The 16,791-nt window shown below is 40.7% G+C and overlaps 1 protein-coding gene across 1 annotated transcript; it reads right to left on the bottom strand.

The window, feature by feature from the left end:
• Window positions 1-9,958: 9,958 nt before the first annotated feature.
• On the bottom strand, window positions 9,959-16,254 carry c18h9orf85 (chromosome 18 C9orf85 homolog). The gene is given in 4 exon segments (XM_045227055.1): window positions 9,959-10,192; window positions 14,344-14,408; window positions 14,410-14,458; window positions 16,244-16,254. Coding segments are annotated over 4 exon segments (342 nt in total). The 3' UTR covers window positions 9,959-9,975.
• Between the last annotated feature and the right edge of the window lie 537 nt (window positions 16,255-16,791).

Here is a 16,791-nt window from a genome sequence, read left to right as displayed (position 1 = left end):
TGTAAAGGTATTCTTCCCTTGGTAGACTTCAAAATCAAGCATCAGACCATTTGGGGATGCAAGGACAAAGACCTTTAGGCCAGTAGGGTTTGGCTTGCCGGGAACATATTGCCTGACTGGACAACGGCCTGTGAATGGGATGATTTGCTCATCAATGCAGACCCTTTCTGGCTTTGCAAGGCTGAGACAGCCTTGGCGCACACGATCGAGTATTGGCCTGACTTTCCAAAGAATATCTGCCTTCTTTGTTTCCTCTGTTACAGCCAGGTCATTGACAATCTTGAGGGAATTTCTTATCCTGAAGAATCTATCCCTAGTCATTTTGCTACTTATGACTGGCACTTTAGTTTTGTTGGCCCAAAACACAAGGCAGGCCATGTGGACTGAAATGCCCAAGAAGATTTTTATTTCTTGTGGCGTGGTGTTCATTCACACTCCTTTGATTTGCAGCTCTCTTTGATTTGTGTATGTTGCCAAATCTTCAAAGACCTTGTTGTCAATGTACTGTGAAAAGTATTCAATTGGACTCCAGTCTGCACGTGTTGTAGGGTCATCTTGACACACAGGAAGCCCAGGTAACACAGGTGCAAATCTGATATGAAGGAAAAAAGAATAATAAATGATAAGTAATAACAGTTTAAATACTCAATGCAGCTGAATTTAAAATTGTGGAACTGCATCAAACATACATGTTACTCCTGGCCCACAGAGGGCGACGAGTTTCCTGTTCATCCCTGTCTGTATCTGTGTCTGTGTCTGCATCTGTCCCTTCAACTGAGCCTTCTGCATTGTCTTCCTCTTCTTCATCACCGTTTTGTATCACTGGTTGAAACTTATCCTCATCTCTCTCATCATCTGACAACTCCAAATCTGAATCTCCCTCGACTATTCGGTAAAGAATTCTTTCTGCTTCAGTTCTGTTTCCTACGACAATGTGGAGTCATTATTTACATGAAGATAGTCCTGATGTCCACTATAATTGACATTCATAAAATGGCAAATCTTTCAAGATACATAATTTAGTTGCTATCAGAACTAAATATATGATTCCTAACACCTTCATGAACAAGAAAATATATGATTATCATAGTAACAAAACCATAGACAAACAATATTTGACTTACCTCTCATCTTTCCATAAAATGTGCTTGTTCCTATGCCGTCCATTTTGAAAGGAAAGATAGAGGCGGTTCCCGGCCTCCCAGCCAATCAAATGACATATCACTGAAAAGCCCAGGATGTCCTCTGTACAGTACATCAGGAATTAAGAGACTTGCACAAAAGATTCCAAGAAGAGGGATGAAACTCAAATGTCCACTACAGTGGACATAAGTCAATGGGCTGGGTCTCAGGAGGATTATACTTTATAAAAACCAAACTAAGGACTTGGAGGCTATATTGCAAATTAGTGCCCATCAAATGCGTTACGCTGAATCAATACCTACCATAAGTGTTCAATTTATTAATATTACAGGGCTAACATTTTCCCCTGGTGTCATTGGTGCCACTAACTTTTACAGCTGGCACCAGCCCCATGATTTGGTCGGACCCAAATCATGAATAATCGAATAAAGTAATTCATAGTGCTTTATTAAGAAGTATAATAGACTGTGGAGTTATTCAATAAATACGTTGTTTCATTTAATACATCCAAACAGGAATGTATGATTAAATATATTTTGATGTGAAACCTAATCCAGGTGATTGTCATACATTTCAGGTTGACAATTAAACTATAGTTGCTATATTTTACTGTCAAAATAGGACACCAGAATTTCATGTTTTTTAATTTGTTCAATAGAGATTAATTGCATAGGCCTACATCTTTATGTGCACTAACTAACAGTGTTGTAGTACTCGAGACCACATAGAGTGTCTCGGTCTTGTCTCGGTCTCGGACAGTGAGGACTCTTAACTTCTTCCCGAGACTAGCGGAGTAAAAAAACTCATAATTATCAGCTTCCATTCAGTCAGCGTTCGCCAGGCCAAATATATACGCTGCTTTCTTGAAACATTAATATCTTAACAGTCGATATATATTTTATAGACATGTTTGCGCAGTGGCGAACCTATAGGCCTTCAGTGTGTGACAGGTTCGTCATTCTGAAAGGACAGCAACCGTAATACCAGCGCACTCATGTAGGAGAGTAGGCAGGTATACGCTGTATACCCACTTTTGTTTTTCAGTGGGCATTGCATATAGTCACTTCTTAAGCCCTACTGGTGCGTATCAAAGTAGTGTATTGGAGGTATACGACTTATCAATTATGTAGTACAATAGAGAAACCATGCACAAAGTAGCCTACACAATTGCAAAGCCTGTGAAATATATTCACATACACGCCACACACACATAGCCTAGTTTCAACAGAATATCATCTGCAGGCAGCAAGAGTGTGCAGCTCTCAACTGGTTTTGGCATGGAGCAGCTCACAGAAGAATGACATCGGTAGCCGGTAGGGTAGGAAAGACGTTTCAACCTATATCTACCAGTAAATGCTAACTAAGGCAACAATGTGTAGGCAAACCAGGTATTGAAAAAGTTTAGTCCGAAGTGTTGGTTAGTAGGCTATTTGCAGTGCTTAATTTATAAATCGGGAGGTGCCGGAACAAAAAGTGAGCGCGAGAGGGGGGTGACCTGGTGGAGTTCTGAGGTACCTGAACACATGAAAAAAAATATATATATATCACCTTTATAATAAAGCATTGCATGCATATCATCGCATTTGCGTCGTGGCATAGAGCAGTAGAGTAGATACACTTAAAGAAGTTGCACACATGGGGAACATTTTTAGTAGTCTAGGGTCCAGGAAAAAAATTGTCCTTTTAAAAACGCATTTCATGCAATTCTATGTCATTTCATATGACTGGAGACTTTGGCAGAATCTTTAAATACCTCATAAAAGATAAATTAAAAACAACCTTGTCTTGAATCCATCAATAGCCTAGGCTTGTGGAGACATACAGTACTGTAGGCTACAATATGTGGAGGAAATGAACACCCGCTGAATATGACCAGTGTCAGTAAACATAGGCAAAAATAGTAATAGTCAAGAATACTTGAGATAACATGTAAACAGCCTAACCAGCTATGCTACGGCGAGTAAAAGGGTCAGAGTGAGGTGTTCTTTCATTTGTGTCTGGAAGTAGCTAGCTAGCTAGCTAGCAAGTTAGCCAACTTTAGCCAGTTAGCTTGGGTGCTTGGTTGGGACAAGCATGCATTGGCAGAGAAGCTGCAGAAGGACGAGGAGACTACAATTCCCCATCGTTTATCAGTGCAATTTTGACGGCCAACTAGTTGAAAAAGTTTGAGAGAGTTTGTCTGATGTTCCTTCGTTTTGAGCTCATCTTGCTCTGGCTAGCATTAGTTGTTGGTCTTGTTGTTGTTGTGCATAACTGAGGGAGAGAGAGCCTACCTTTTCATGGTTGTTTGATCAATAGGAATGTAAAGTTCGCAAATGTGGTGTTTATATATTTGTAGAAATCCATTCAGGTGTATTTTGTGGCTTTTGGCGAATGCGTTCTAATGATCTAAAGTCGCAACTGCCTGTAAACACACAGTCCAGTTCAAAGTGAACGATGGCAGGCCAGTGTGGCAAAGGCCTACTGTAGCTCTGATTGGTTATAGCGCACCTGTCTGTGTAGACTCCGGTCCAGGACGAGACAGATGTTTTTATTCGGTTTTATTTACTGCAGTGTCTATTAATTGTCCAAACTCACGGCCGCTTTCCACCTCTATATTGCTATAGAATTTTCACAAATGCCTTAGTATACATAATTCCCAAACATTCTAATAATTTATGATAACTTGAAAATGGCCATATCTAAGTGGTCGCTTGTCAGAAAATGTTTTATGCGTAATATTCTTCCTGGAGGTGTATATGAACAGATTTTAATCAAATGTAATGTTACTAAAATGCTGTCAGTTCCACTTTAAATGCAACAATGTTTCACACACATCAGCTATTTTCAAAGAGATGGCTAACAACTGCAAGCGACCTGCAATAAAAAACCGTTCCACTCACCAGATGATGATCATTTGAAACTTAACTTCTTGTTGAAAGTTATTCTTGAAAAGGGAGAAGCTAACAAATTAGCAACAACATCCTGTTTGATAACACCTGCTGCAGCCGCTGCAAATTAACCGACAACAGAAGCAAGCTAGCTAGACTGTGGGAAAACTACTGCTCGCTATTGCGCAGTGACCTGTTGGCCTTCAAGAAGGCAGAAGTTTCTATACGTTTTTGTAAGAACGGTCCCACCTATTAAATCAAAATGTGATTGGTTGATTCCACTGTCACTCCAAAATGTTGCCCTAATAAAGTTGAATGGCAGATGTCTTTATCTACTGTAGCTTCTGATGGCCTAGCCAATGAGACCTATAGGCCTATGCCCTTGCAATGGCCAGTGTACATTTCATGCGCGCCATTCCATATCTCAAATATCTTGGTTGTAAAATAGTTGCTATTGAGCTGAAAATTGTGAGTTGATTAATAAAAATACCTACAGAAAGCTGAGACTCCTCTCTTTGACAGGGACAAGGGGCTGATTGTATACAATTTCAAAATGCAATTGCGGGACAATCAGAGTGGCTCGCTCATCACAGCAGCAGGCCCCAGCGAGGGCTCAGCTACAGGGCAGACACTTTCATTACAGGAATTATGAGGATAATGCACTTTACTGTTTGACCAAATTATGGTTTTAGCCACCCAAAAAATAATGTTTTGAGTGAGGTGACAATGTAGAATGCGCTCTTCCTACGTTTATAAGCACCCTTTACGTTTTGGCTTCCTACCTGATGACAAAGTCGGAGCAGGTCTCTTTGCTAATGCCGCATTTGACTTTGAATGTGAGTTTGCGTGACATCAACTCAGCCTATCAGAAAGCCGGGCCGGCCCATCTTGGTAGGGGGGGGGGGGGCAGCTATTGCCCACTGATCAGCCAAAGGCTCATTATAGATTAGCAGAACAGAGAAACTCTTAACAGGCCCATGGTCCACCGGCCATATCACGTCATTGTTTTGGCCATCTGGTCAATTTCAACCAGCCCCCCCACCCAACTAAAAAATTATCCAGCCTATCTGGCATTTGCTAGAATTGCCAGATGGCGAATCCTCCCCTGTGTATAGGCCTACCCACATCCCTCCCTGGAACTCAGGTTGATTTGTAAATAAATTACACTGAACAAAAACAAATGCAACATGAGACAATTTCAATGATTTTACTGAGTTATATAAGGAAATCAGTCAATTGAAATAAATTCATTACACCCTCATTTATGGATTTCACATGACAGGGAATACAGATTTGCATCGGTTGGTCACAGATACCATAAAAAAGAAAGGTAGGGGCGTGGATCAGAAAATCAGTCAGTATCTGGTGTGACCACCATTTGCCTCATGCAGTGCGACACATCTCCTTTGCATAGAGTTGTTGATTGTGGCCTGTGGAATCTTGTCCCACTCCTCTTCAATGGCTGTGCGAAGTTGCTGGATATTGGCGGGAACTGGAACACACTGTCGTACATGTCGATCCAGAGCATCCTAAACATGTTCAATGGGTGAAATGTCTGGTGAGTATATGCAGGCCATGTAAGAACTGGGACATTCAGCTTCCAGGAATTGTGTATAGATCCTTGTGACATGGGGCTGTGCATTATCATGGTGAAATATGAGGTGATGGAGGCGGATGAATGGCACGAAAATGGGCCTCAGGATCTCGTCACGGTATCTCTGTGCGTTCAAATTGCCATTGATAAAATGCAATTTCGTTCGTATGCCTGCCCATACCATAACCCCACCATGGGGCACTCTGTTAACAGGGTTCTTCAATTCCGGTCCTGGAGGGCCGAAACACTTCTGTTTTTTATTTCTACCTGGTAGTTAATTGCGCTCACCTGGTGTCCCAGGTCTGAATTAGCCTCTGATTAGAAGGAGAGGATGAAAAACAGAGGTGTTTCGGCCCTCCAGGACCGGAATTGAAGAACCCTGCTGTTAACAACATTGACATTAACAAATTGCTCGCCCACACAACACCATACACACTGTCTGCCCGGTACAGTTGAATCCAGGATTCATCCGTGAAGAACACACTTCTCCAGCGTGCCAGTGGCCATCGAAGGTGAGCATTTGCCCACTGAAGTCGGTTACGACGCCGAACTGCAGTCAGGTCAAGACCCTGGTGAGGACGACGAACACGCAGATGAGCTTCCCTGAGACGGTTTCTTACAGTTTATGCAGAAATTCTTTGGTTGTGCAAACACACAGTTTCATCAACTGTCCGGGTGGCTGGTCTCAGACGATCCCGCAGGGGAAGAAGCCGGATGTGGAGGTCCTGGGCTGGTGTGGTTACACACGGTCTGAGGTTGTGAGGCCGGTTGGAAGTACTGCCAAAATCTCTGAAACGATGTTGGAGGTGTCTTATGGTAGAGAAATTAACATTACATTATCTGGCAACAGCTCTGGTGAACATTGCTGCAGTCAGCATGCCAATTGCACGCTCCCTCAAAACTTGAGACATCTGTGGCATTGTGTAGTGACAAAACTGCACATTTTAGAGTGACCTTTTATTGTCCCCAGCACAAGGTGCACTTGTGTAATGATCATGCTATTTAATCAGCTTCTTGATATGCCACATCTGTCAGGTGGATGGATTATCTTGGCAAAGGAGAAATGTTCACTAACAGAGATGTAAACCCATTTGTGCACAAAATGAGATGAATAAGCTTTTTGTGCGTATGGAAAATATCTGGGATCTTTTATTTCAGCTCATGAAACATGGGACCAACATGTTGTGTTCAAATTTTTGTTAAGTGTAGTTTTCTTAACAAATAACTTGCATAATGGATTCCAGTTGTGTGCAATACTAGGAGTTACATTTTATTTATTTTTTATATACCACAAATGTACCACAAAGGAGCTTTTCCAACGGTTTATAAGGGCATGGAATGGTAAAGGTCAAAAAGACACTGAATACCCCATTGAAAATTGTAAAATTAAAAATTGAAGGACAACTTAATTTAAAAAACAACACAATGGTAGCCACTTGGTTTCAGAAGGATGTCACAATTTTACAAATGCCTCCTGAGCTTAGTTCATATGACTAACCACATCATAACCTAAAATCTAAGAGTTGTTTTACTCCAGTGTTTGTAAAAATAAATACATAAACTATGCCTAATATATTGCTTCAAAATATGGTTGAAACTATCAAGAGATTGTTAGGATACTTATGATTAATAGTGCTTTATATGTCCCAACAGGCCAAGTAAATTAGCTAACATCTTCAAATGAAATAAACCAGAAGACAATCGTATTAAGCAACTTCTGTCATAATCCACACCAGACAATTTCAAACAGGCGCTGCTTCAGTCCTAAACCACAGATGATCCAGTTGATAGACTAATGCTGATCATCTCACGTAGAAAGGAAATATGATTGACACACTTGTCTTAAACTTTGGCCCAAAGTTTATTATGTTTAGGATCTTCCTGAAATGAAATTAATAGAAAGGTATATGTTTGGCCTACTTTTGAAATCTGCATCTAAATAATGAAGACATTTTTTGAAAGTAGCAGAGCGCTCACTCTGGAAATTTGAGGCACTTGTGGAGTTTCTTTAAAATCATGCATAAATATTAACATTTGTATTCTTAATTTAAAACATATTTCAAAGCACACACTAAGGTTTCAATTGACACCAAGAAAGCCTTTGTAGCATCTACAGACTAATCATTGTAGTATCTTAAAGCAGTCTATGCATGAGAACAGACTGCATTTGAATTTCAGACTATGCTTTCAAGGTAAGGAAAAACATTTTGTTATGTTATTTGGGTCAACTATTCCTTTAAGTTAGGAGGGGCACTAAGGAGGTCATTGGACTTTCGATCATGTGTTTGAATAAGCATAACAAAACTGGCACGTGATCATTATCAAAGGCACTAAATAAAACCCACTGAAACAATGAATGATGTTAATAGTGTGGTAACAAATTAGTGTGACTCACCATAAAGACTAAGGTCCACTTTGCCTTGTAGCTCAAAAAGGGAGAAATCTGAGAGAAGATGTCCCACCAGAGGGAAGCATTGAGCTGAAATAATCTCTAACAGAACTATGCCAATGCATATTACTCAAAATACATCGTCAGAGTCAGAATAAAACATTAAAAAAACTATTTTCTCAAAATGTATATATATATTTTTTACATATGTATACATTCGTGTGCATTTCTACATTTATACTCAGGAAAAGTTCAAAAATAGCTGCTGGGGCACTATAATGACTTCAATCCAGTAGTGTTTGTGAATTATCCTTCACATACACAACAAGATAATGCTTCCTTAAACCCATTAAAGCATGACAAATTGCTGTCTCATAGGATTTACTACAAAACAGTTAATTGAAAGGGAGGTTTGTCCATTTAATGTCCCAACCCCAAATACAAATAGGCTATTGTATTTTAGAGTGAAGAAATCTACAGTGATGAGGCTTCTAAGCAAAATTATGTACAGTGAGGGAAAAAAGTATTTGATCCCCTGCTGATTTTGTACGTTTGCCCACTGACAAATAAATGATCAGTCTATAATTTTAATGGTAGGTTTATTTGAACAGTGAGAGACAGAATAACAACAAAAACATCCAGAAAAACGAATGTCAAAAATTTTATATATTGATTTGCATTTTAATGAGGGAAATAAGTATTTGACCCCCTCTCAATCAGAAATATTTCTGGCACCCAGGTGTCTTTTATACAGTTAACGAGCTGAGATTAGGAGCACACTCTTAAAGGGAGTGCTCCTAATCTCAGCGTGTTACCTGTATAAAAGACAGCTGTCCACAGAAGCAATCAATCAATCAGATTCCAAACTCTCCACCATGGCCAAGACCAAAGAGCTCTCCAATGATGTCAGGGACAAGATTGTAGACCTACACAAGGGTTACAAGACCATCGCCAAGCAGCTTGGTGAGAAGGTGACAACAGTTGGTGCGATTATTCGCAAATGGAAGAAACACAAAATAACTGTCAATCTCCCTCGGCCTGGGGCTCCATGCAAGATCTCACCTCGTGGAGTTGCAATGATCATGAGAACGGTGAGGAATCAGCCCAGAACTACACGGGAGGATCTTTTCAATGATCTCAAGGCAGCTGGGACCATAGTCACCAAGAAAACAATTGGTAACACACTACGCCGTGAAGAACACCATCCCCACCGTCAAACATGGAGGTGGAAACATTATACTTTGGGGGTGTTTTTCTGCTAAGGGGACAGGACAACTTCACCTCATCAAAGGGACGATGGACGGGGCCATGTACCGTCAAATCTTGGGTGAGAACCTCCGTCCCTCAGCCAGGGCATTGAAAATGGGTTGTGGATGGGTATTCCAGCATGACAATGACCCAAAACACACGGCCAAGGCAACAAAGGAGTGGCTCAAGAAGAAGCACATTAAGGTCCTGGAGTGGCCTAGCCAGTCTCCAGACCTTAATCCCATAGAAAATCTGTGGAGGGAGCTGAAGGTTCGAGTTGCCAAACGTCAGCCTCGAAACCTTAATGACTTGGAGAAGATCTGCAAAGAGGAGTGGAACAAAATCCCTCCTGAGATGTGTGCAAACCTGGTGGCCAACTACAAGAAACGTCTGACCTCTGTGATTGCCAACAAGGGTTTTGCCACCAAGTACTTACTAATGTTTTGCAGAGGGGTCAAATACTTATTTCCCTCATTAAAATGCAAATCAATATATAACATTTTTGACATGCGTTTTTCTGGATTTTGTTGTTGTTATTCTGTCTCTCACGTTCAAATAAACCTACCATTAAAATTATAGACTGATCATTTCTTTGTCAGTGGGCAAATGTACAAAATCAGCAGGGGATCAAATACTTTTTTCCCTCACTGTATAATCACAGAGGACAAGTATATTAATAAAATGAAATGGATAGGAGAGGTACATTTAGGGTCATCCTGGTTTAGCAGTCTTTAGTCTTTGAAACTAACACGTGCCACGTTAGGGATAGGGGCCTTGCCACTTCCTGCCTTCTCAGGACCTGAGTCACTGGCAAAGTGTTCATCATCACTGCCAAAGTCGCCAAAGTCATCATCAAGCTCACTGAAGTCCTTCTTCCTCTGAGTGTGTCCGGTCTTCTTTTGATTGGTGTCTTCCTCCTCTTCCTCTCCCTACTTCTGTGTGTTAACCCTTTGGGAGGAATTTGAATGAAAAACTAAATTATGACAAATGGAACCCTTTGATTTGTACGGTTCTTCAGAGACATAAGCCGATTTAAATAAAAGTAGGAAAGACTATGGATAATTGTAACACTTTTTAACTTTTGGATAGTTACTCCAAGCTTATAATAGCTACAAAGTTCAGAATGGGATACAAACAACTTACATTTGTCTGCTACAAATTTATGCAGTTATCATTTTAAAGCAATCAGAGAATGCATGATTTTGTCTCAAACACATGGAGTGTAATGTTACAAGTAACCCCAGGGTCGGTTGTAACAGTGTTTGGGGTGTAATGTAAAAAAATAATTACAAATCCATTACACTCATTTTCATTTACACTCGTACCCGTATACAGGTTGAAAATGGCACTGATAAATGCCTAAATTGGAATGCAGTGGCTGTACAGTAACATGCTATACATGATGTCGGAGCTCTGGCTCTGCACTTCACAGCTCTGTATGGGTTTTGACGGACAGCCATTCTGAACTTGAGCACCTGACGCGACAAAACTCTCACTGTGCACTGGAGAGGAGTCTGGTAGAGCTGGGACGATAAACCGAGAATTATCGATACCGACCACTTATCGCAGGCATTTTTCTGATATCATTCATTGCGATAAGTAGCCTATACTAGAGAAATTTGAAATGAAATAAGTTTGCTAATATGGGTGATTGTTAATGGGATAATTGATGGCTACAACCATCAAACTAGTATTATTAGTAGTAGTAGTTTAAAGGATAATTTAAAAAAGAAACTGTGGTGCACATTGGAGACACCAGTTAGTCCGCTCACTCAAACCTTTGTAATTTTTTTGACTTATGTTGCACCTACCTCACATTTTCCAGAAATATTCTTATCGTGTTACTGAATGTATCCAGAGGATTTTCAGATTTCGTTATCAACAAATGTGGCAAAAAGTACAGTAAATGTAAAATGCACATAAAATCAACAGTGTAATGTTTGGATTCAGTCGTGTCAGATGAACTGTTGTGTCGTCACCTTTGGTCTTAACATTTTCCCATAATCTCCAAACTGTTCCCTTTCAATTGCTACCATTTCTTCTGTAAGAAACATTTCAATTTAGCCCTATCCATATATCCCAATTCCCACAAATGTAAAGGGTTAAGAAATGCAATTCAAGAACAAAAGCATTTTTATTGAACGTAAGACAATTTAGTCAATCAAATCTGCTGAGTGTGGCATAGTGACTTGCCTATTCACATGAGACTTTGGAACTAAACTGCTTTTGCACAGTGAATCACATGATTCTAGCTTGTTCCTTATTGGCGATATTGAAAATGTTACAACTGACCAGTGTTGCAATTATCCCCGGTCCCCCCTACACACTCATGTTATTATAAGACGTGCAGGAGTACACTCGACTCAATTCAAGGTTTGTATTCCATTTCTAATAGGTTAAATGTATAAACACTGACCAAATGTTAAACTCTAAGATGAGTTTATTGTTTGTGGAGTATGTCAAGTGAAAATATGTTGTTGTGTATCAATACAACCAATAATTGGAACAACTGATATATTAGAATATCAGAAATGTTTTTGCCCAGTTTCAGATTTAAAACGCTAAAGAGAGTACTAAATATTTTTTATGAGAGTACTCGAACAGAGATTCTTTCGAATATCCATCCCTACAGTGCATTCGGAAAGTATTCAGACCGCTTGACTTTTTCCACATTTTGTTACATTACAGCCTGATTCTAAAATGAACGTTTTTTTTTTTATCAACCTACACACAATACCCCATAATGACAAAGCTAAAACAGGGTTAGACATTTTTTTGAAATATCACATTTACATAAGTATTCAGACCATTTACTCAGTACTTTGTGGAAGCACCTTTGGCAGAAATTACAGCCTTGAGTCTTCTTGGGTATGACGCTACAAGCTTGGCACACCTGTATTTGGGGAGTTTCTCCCATTCTTCTCCTCAGGTCTCTCCAGAGATGTTCGATTGGGTTCAAGTCCTGGCTCTGGCTGGGCCACTCAAGGACATTCAGTGACTTGTCCCGAAGCCACTCCTGCGTTGTCTTGGCTGTGTGCTCAGGGTCATTGTCCTGCTGGAAGGTGAACCTTCACCCCAGTCTGAGGTCCTGAGCGCTCTGGAGCAGGTTTTCATCAAGGATCGCTCTGTACTTTGCTCCGTTCATCTTTCCCTCGATCCTGACTAGTCTCCCAGTCCCTGTTGCTGAAAAACATCCCCACAGTATGATACTGCCACCACCACGCTTCTCGTAGGGATGGTGCCAGGTTTCCTCCAGACGTGGCGCTTGGCATTCAGGCCAAAGAGTTCAATCTTGGTTTCATAAAATCAGAGAATCTTGTTTCTCATAGTCAGAGTCCTTTAGGTGCCTTTTGGCAAACTCCAAGTGGGCGGTCATGTGCCTTTTACTGAAGAGTGGCTTCCGTCTGGCCACTCTACCATAAGGGCCTGATTGGTGGAGTGCTGCAGAGATGGTTGTCCTTCTGGAAGGTTCTCCCATCTCCACAGAGGAACTCTGGAGCTCTGTCAGTGTGACCATCAGATTCTTGGTCACCTCCCTGACCAAGGCCCTTCTCCCCAGATTGCTCAGTTTGGCCGGGCGGCCAGCTCTAGGAAGAGTCTTGGTGGTTCCAAACTTCTTCCATTTAAGAATGATGGAGGCTACTGTGTTCTTGGGGACCTTCAATGCTGCAGAAATGTTTTGGTACCCTTCCCCAGATCTGTGCCTCGACACAATCCTGTCTCGGAGCTCTACGGATAATTCCTTCGACCTCATGGCTTGGTTTTTGCTCTGACATGCACCGTCAACTGTGGGACCTTATATAGACAGGTGTGTGCGTTTCCAAATCATGTCCAATCAATTGCATTTACCACAGGTGGACTCCAATTAAGTTGTAGAAACATCAAGGATGATCAATGGAAACAGGATGCAACTAAGCTCAATTTCGAGTCTCATAGCAAAGGGTCTGAATACTGAAGGTATTTCTGTTTTCTGTTTTATAAAAACCTGTTTCGCTTTGTCATTATGGGGTAGTGTGTAAATTGATGTTTTTTTTTTTATTCAAGACATTTTAGAAAAAGGCTGTAACGTTACAAAATGTGTAAAAAGGGAAGAGGGCTGAATACTTTCCGAATGCACTGTATATTGTATATCACAATGTTATGGGTACATAATCACGATAAGACAAAAGGTTGACGTCACCTAACCCTAGTTCACAATGAACAAAGTCCCGAAGCTTCTGCACATGTGCGGATCACGTTCTGCGCATGCGTTTCTTTACCTCTTCTTTCCGCAAAGAAGTGTGTTGTCTCCCTCCCTTCACATTTCTCACTGTCAATCGTGAAAGATAATTCTCTCAAGTTTTACCTGTAAAATGTCTATGCAGCATCTGCATACCAACCATTTGATCTCAGTCAGTTTCATGGCGATGTGCATTTAGATCTTCTTGAGTTAATTATACAGTGTTATTTCAAAGTAGTGTTGTTTTGAATCATGTACAGTGAGCGAATTTCAGAGCAGATGGTGTTAAACTGTAGCATTGGTGTTAAACTGTAGCATAGCTTACCTGTGTATTTTGCCTAGTGGCGCGCACGGTTGAGATTTGGCCACATGAGAGAAAAATGTGACCATTAGCACAATCATCCTTAAATCCCTGAAATTAGGTGGTGTTTTTGTCTTACAATAACATACTATTATATTCAGTTCTTCTATGTAGAATACTATCATTATGTTATCTTGCACATTGATTCAGCTTTGATCTAACTTTATTAAATGAGCACCATACGCCAGAGTAACCTGTTTTATGCCGCAAATGCGCAGAAGCGTCGGAACTTTGAGTGGTCGGGAAGAAAGGTCCAGAAAAGTTGGATCCACAGACACTGTGTATTTGTTTTCCCCCAGTAGATAGCGGTCTTTGAAACGCTGTGATTATCTTACAGGAATGTTTTCTGGACTTTGATTGACAAGCTGCATTCTGAACACCCCCCTCCCCTCCCCTCCCTTCTCCTTTCCCCTGAAACAGACAACACAGTTCCCAAGCAAAACCTCTGCCAGCTTAGCCCACTGTGTGTGGGCTTTAGACACACCCACACACCATAGCGTAGGAAGTAGGAACACTCACGGAATTACAATGTCCTCTTTCTTCCCACACTTGGCACAAAGCTCCAGCTTCAGGGCACAGGTTTTTACAAATGACGTGATATGCATCCTTCACCATCTTCTGAAAACATTTCACACTGAAACACACAAAAACACTCTGAATACCCATGTCCTCCTCTCACACCCTTTCTCTAGCCAACATTACACACATACAAATCCAAAGCTTCCCTCGGTCTTCCACATTTAAAACAAGTATAGAGAAAAACATGTCCTCCACGAATGATGTAGCGCTCCTACTTGTGTCAATTATTCCAATGTACACTACCGGTCAAACGTTTTAGAACGCCTATTCATTCAAGGGTTTTTCTTTAGTTTTTACTATATTCTACATCGTAGAATAATAGTGAACACATCAAAACTATGAAATAACACATATGAAATCATGTAGTAACCAAAAAAGTGTTAAACAAATCAAAATATATTTTATATTTGAGGTTCTTCAAATAGCCACCCTTTGCCTTGATGACAGCTTTGCACACTCTTGGCATTCTCTCAACCACCTTCACCTGGAATGCTTTTCCAACAGTCTTGAAGGAGTTCGCACATATGCTGAGCACCTGTTAGCTGCTTTTCCTTCACCCTGTGGTCCGACTCATCCCAAACCATCTCAATTTGGTTGAGGTCGGGTGATTGTAGAGGCCAGGTCATCTAATGCAGCACTCCATCACTCTCCTTCTTGGTAAAATAGCCCTTACACAGCCTGGAGGTGTGTTGGGTCATTGTCCTGTTGAAAAACAAATGATAGTCCCACTAAGCCCAAATCAGATGGGATGGCGTATCGCTGCAGAATGCTGTGGTAGCCATGCTGGTTAAGTGTGCCTTGAATTCAAAGCACCCCCACACCATAACACCTCCATGCTTTACGGTGGGAAATACACATGCGGAGATCATCCGTTCACCCACACTGCGTCTCACAAAGACACGGCGGTTGGAACCAAAAATCTCAAATTTGGACTTCAGACCAAAGACCACATTTCCAAAGGTCTAATAACCATTGCTCTTGTTTCTTGGCCCAAGCAAGTCTCTTCTTATTATTGGTGTCCTTTAGTAGTGGTTTCTTTGCAGCAATTCGACCATGAAGGCCTGATTCACACAGTCTCCTCTGAACAGTTGATGTTGAGATGTGTCTGTTACTTGAACTTGGTGAAGCATTTATTTGGGCTGCAATTTCTGAGGCTGGTAACGCTAATGAACGTATCCTCTGCAGCAAAGGTAACTCTGGGTCTTCCTTTCCTGTGGCGGTCCTCATGAGAGCAAGTTTCATCATAGCGCTTGATGGTTTTTGCGACTGCACTTGAAGAAACTTTCAAAGTTCTTGAACTGTTCCGTATTGACTGACCTTCATGTCTTAAAGTAATGATGGACTCTCGTTTCTCTTTGCTTATTTGAGCTGTTCTTGCCATAATCTGGACTTGGTCTTTTACCAAATCGGACTATCTTCTGTATACCCCTCCTACCTTGTCACAACACAACTGATTGGCTCAAACGCATTAAGAAGGAAATAAATTCCACAAATTAACTTTTAACAAGGCACACCTGTTAATTGAAATGCATTCCAGGTGACTACCTCATGAAGCTGGTTGAGAGAATGCCAAGAGTGTGCAAAGCTGTCATCAAGGCAAAGGGTGGCTATTTGAAGAATCTCAAATATAAAATATATTTTGATTTGTTTAACACTTTTTTGGTTACTACATGATTCCATATGTGTTATTTCATAGTTTTGACGTCTTCACTATTATTCTACAATGTAGAAAATAGTAAAAAAAATTACTTGAATGAGTAGGTGTTCTAAAACTTTTGACCGGTTGTGTACACCGGATAGTTGACGCCTTTATCTGGCCAATAAGACAATTTAAAGCCACTGTGCCGCCATCTTAGCACTCCTCCTTTTAGGGTTTTGAGTAATTGATTGCATTGACAAAAATCGATATCCCTACATTAAGTAAGTCAACCTATCAACCATGGCACAATGTGCGGCATATGGATGCAGCCAATGCCAATTCAAGGGATGTGGAAAGCCATTTAATTTGTAAGTACCAAAATTATATAGACCGTAAAACTTCTATTAAATTGCAAAGTCTTAACCGGGCTCGGGACACATTTCAGAAAAAAAACTGTTTTAAATAAACGCTGTGTCTAAACGAATTGTTTACGAGGTTTAACTTACAAATAATTACATTAAATAATTCAGTAATGGCTGTAAAAAATTATGGCAATCATCCATTTTGAATCGCCAGTAAAAAAAACTGTTGGCCATTGCTTGCTAACAGCTGAGAACTGCTAGCTAACTGGCAAGCACAAAAACAGTCAGACCCCTAGAAATCGAGAAGGGTGCAATTGCGGCCAGCAATTCCGGGCGTTCCTGGATCTGCAGGAACCCCTCTTTATACTTCTATTGGTCAATTTGTAG

Source organism: Coregonus clupeaformis, chromosome 18, assembly GCF_020615455.1.
Source record: "Coregonus clupeaformis isolate EN_2021a chromosome 18, ASM2061545v1, whole genome shotgun sequence".
NCBI lineage: Eukaryota > Metazoa > Chordata > Actinopteri > Salmoniformes > Salmonidae > Coregonus > Coregonus clupeaformis.
Note: the sequence above shows the minus strand (reverse complement) of the source record. Positions and strands in the feature narration are given on the sequence as shown.